The 1,789-nt window shown below is 55.3% G+C and overlaps 1 protein-coding gene across 1 annotated transcript; it reads left to right on the forward strand.

Annotated features, from left to right (window-relative positions):
- Window positions 1-73: 73 nt before the first annotated feature.
- On the forward strand, window positions 74-1,676 carry LOC123256643 (6-phosphofructo-2-kinase/fructose-2,6-bisphosphatase 1-like; the record flags this gene model as incomplete). The annotated part of the gene is made up of 4 exons (XM_044685230.1): window positions 74-217; window positions 594-668; window positions 1,013-1,069; window positions 1,555-1,676. Coding segments are annotated over 4 exons (398 nt in total), but the record flags the coding sequence as incomplete, so codon positions are not given.
- Window positions 1,677-1,789: the final 113 nt, after the last annotated feature.

A 1,789-nucleotide genomic window follows, 5' to 3' on the forward strand; every position in this document is an offset into this window, starting at 1 on the left:
GTCTGTCTCTCTGCCTGTTTCTCTCTGTCTCTGTCTCTGTCTCTCTCTCCCTCTCCCTGTCTGTCTCCGTTGTCTCTCTCTGTCTCTGTCCCTGTCTCTGTCTCTCTCCTCCTCCATCCCGCCCCTTCTCTTTCTGTTTGTTCCCCACAGGCAGTGTGCACTGGCGGCCCTGAAGGATGTCCACGATTACCTTGGCCACGAGGAAGGTCACGTAGCGGTAAATAGATCTAAGGGTCTTTCTGTGCTGGAAGGGAGATCCCAGGAAGGCCATATGGGAATATCTTGATAACCTGACAGGGAGAAAATGGAGGGAGGCCCGGAGAGGGGTGAGAAGCCATCCGAGTTCATGTATATGTCCGTGTATACAACCAGCTCCACAGAAGAATCTCTGGCCCTGAAACGTGGGTCTCCCCTTTCTCGTTGTTACCTGAAGAGCTGGGCAGTCGGGAAACCTTACGCTTGCCCGTCCTGTCCTGACCTCTTCTTTGAAGGCCCAATTCCGTCCCATCTCCGTGTCTTCTCCTCCTCCTCCTCCTCCAGGAAGTCCTCCCCAACCATTTGGCCCAGCCCCAAACTCTCTTTTCTGTCACTAGGTTTTCGACGCCACCAATACTACCCGGGAAAGACGGTCACTCATTCTGCAGTTCGCCAAGGAGCATGGGTACAAGGTATACTAGCTTGCATTCCCAGCTTCTGTCTTGGGATCTGCTCCCTCCCTCCCTCCGGACTGCCGCAAATCTAAAGGCAAGAAGAGAAAGCCATGGTGGAAAGGGCACACCAGGGTTCTATGGACCCTTAGGGACCAGAACCCTTCATTTTAAAGAGGGGCAGACTGAGGCTTGGAGGGGGCAAGAGAGCTGCCCAGTAGGACTCCCGATTCCTTGTCCAAGTTGCACTCAGACGTTTCGGCAAGATTCCCATCTCTAATGCCACTTTGTCGAGGTGAAAAGCTCCTGTCTACATGCCAGACCCCTGAGGGAAACTGAGGACCTCTTCTCTGGTCCCCTTGCAGGTGTTCTTCATCGAGTCCATCTGCAATGACCCAGACATCATTGAGGAGAACATCACAGTAAGAGAAGCCCGCTCTGGCCCAAGGCCTGTCCTAGGCCTCCAGGGCTCAAGAGAAGCGCTCCTTCTCCCATCCCCTGGCCCCGGCCTGGCGCCCCTCACTGTGGCCTGGTCTGAGGAAGAGGAAGCAGCCAAGTGCAGTGCCACAAAGTGAAAATGCCCCAAGATTTCGAGCTGCAAAGGAAGGGGCGCTCCCTAAATGAGGAAACTGAGGCCCAAAGGAGGGAGTGAGATTGACCCCAAGAAAGGGAAAGGGAAGTTCCAGGGGGCCATCCTTCTCCCTAGAAAGGTGTGGGAGGGACTCAGAGGGATTAGCTGACGTCATTTCAGACTACTAACGTTCAGGAGTTGGGGAGGCAGCCATTAAAGCTCTCCTCCCTCTTCTCCCTCTGCTTCGGTCTCCACCTCTTCGCCTCTGCCTCTGCCTCTGCCTCTTTCTCCATCTCTTCCTCCTCCTCTTCTTCCTCCTTCTTCCGGCTCTCTCAGCAAGTCAAGCTGAGCAGCCCAGATTACAAGGACTGTGACCGGGAGAAGGTGGTAGAAGACTTCCTGAAGAGAATCGAGTGCTATGAGATGAACTACCAGCCCATTGACGAGGAGCTGGACAGGTCAGAGTCCCTGCAGAGCTCTGGTTTGTCTTCCTGCTGCTGCTGCTGCTGCACCGGAGGGTGGGGAGGTGGGGAGGTGGGGAGGTGGGGAAGGGCTCCCGAAAGGGAGGCAG

Source organism: Gracilinanus agilis, unplaced genomic scaffold, assembly GCF_016433145.1.
Source record: "Gracilinanus agilis isolate LMUSP501 unplaced genomic scaffold, AgileGrace unplaced_scaffold763, whole genome shotgun sequence".
Taxonomy (NCBI): domain Eukaryota; kingdom Metazoa; phylum Chordata; class Mammalia; order Didelphimorphia; family Didelphidae; genus Gracilinanus; species Gracilinanus agilis.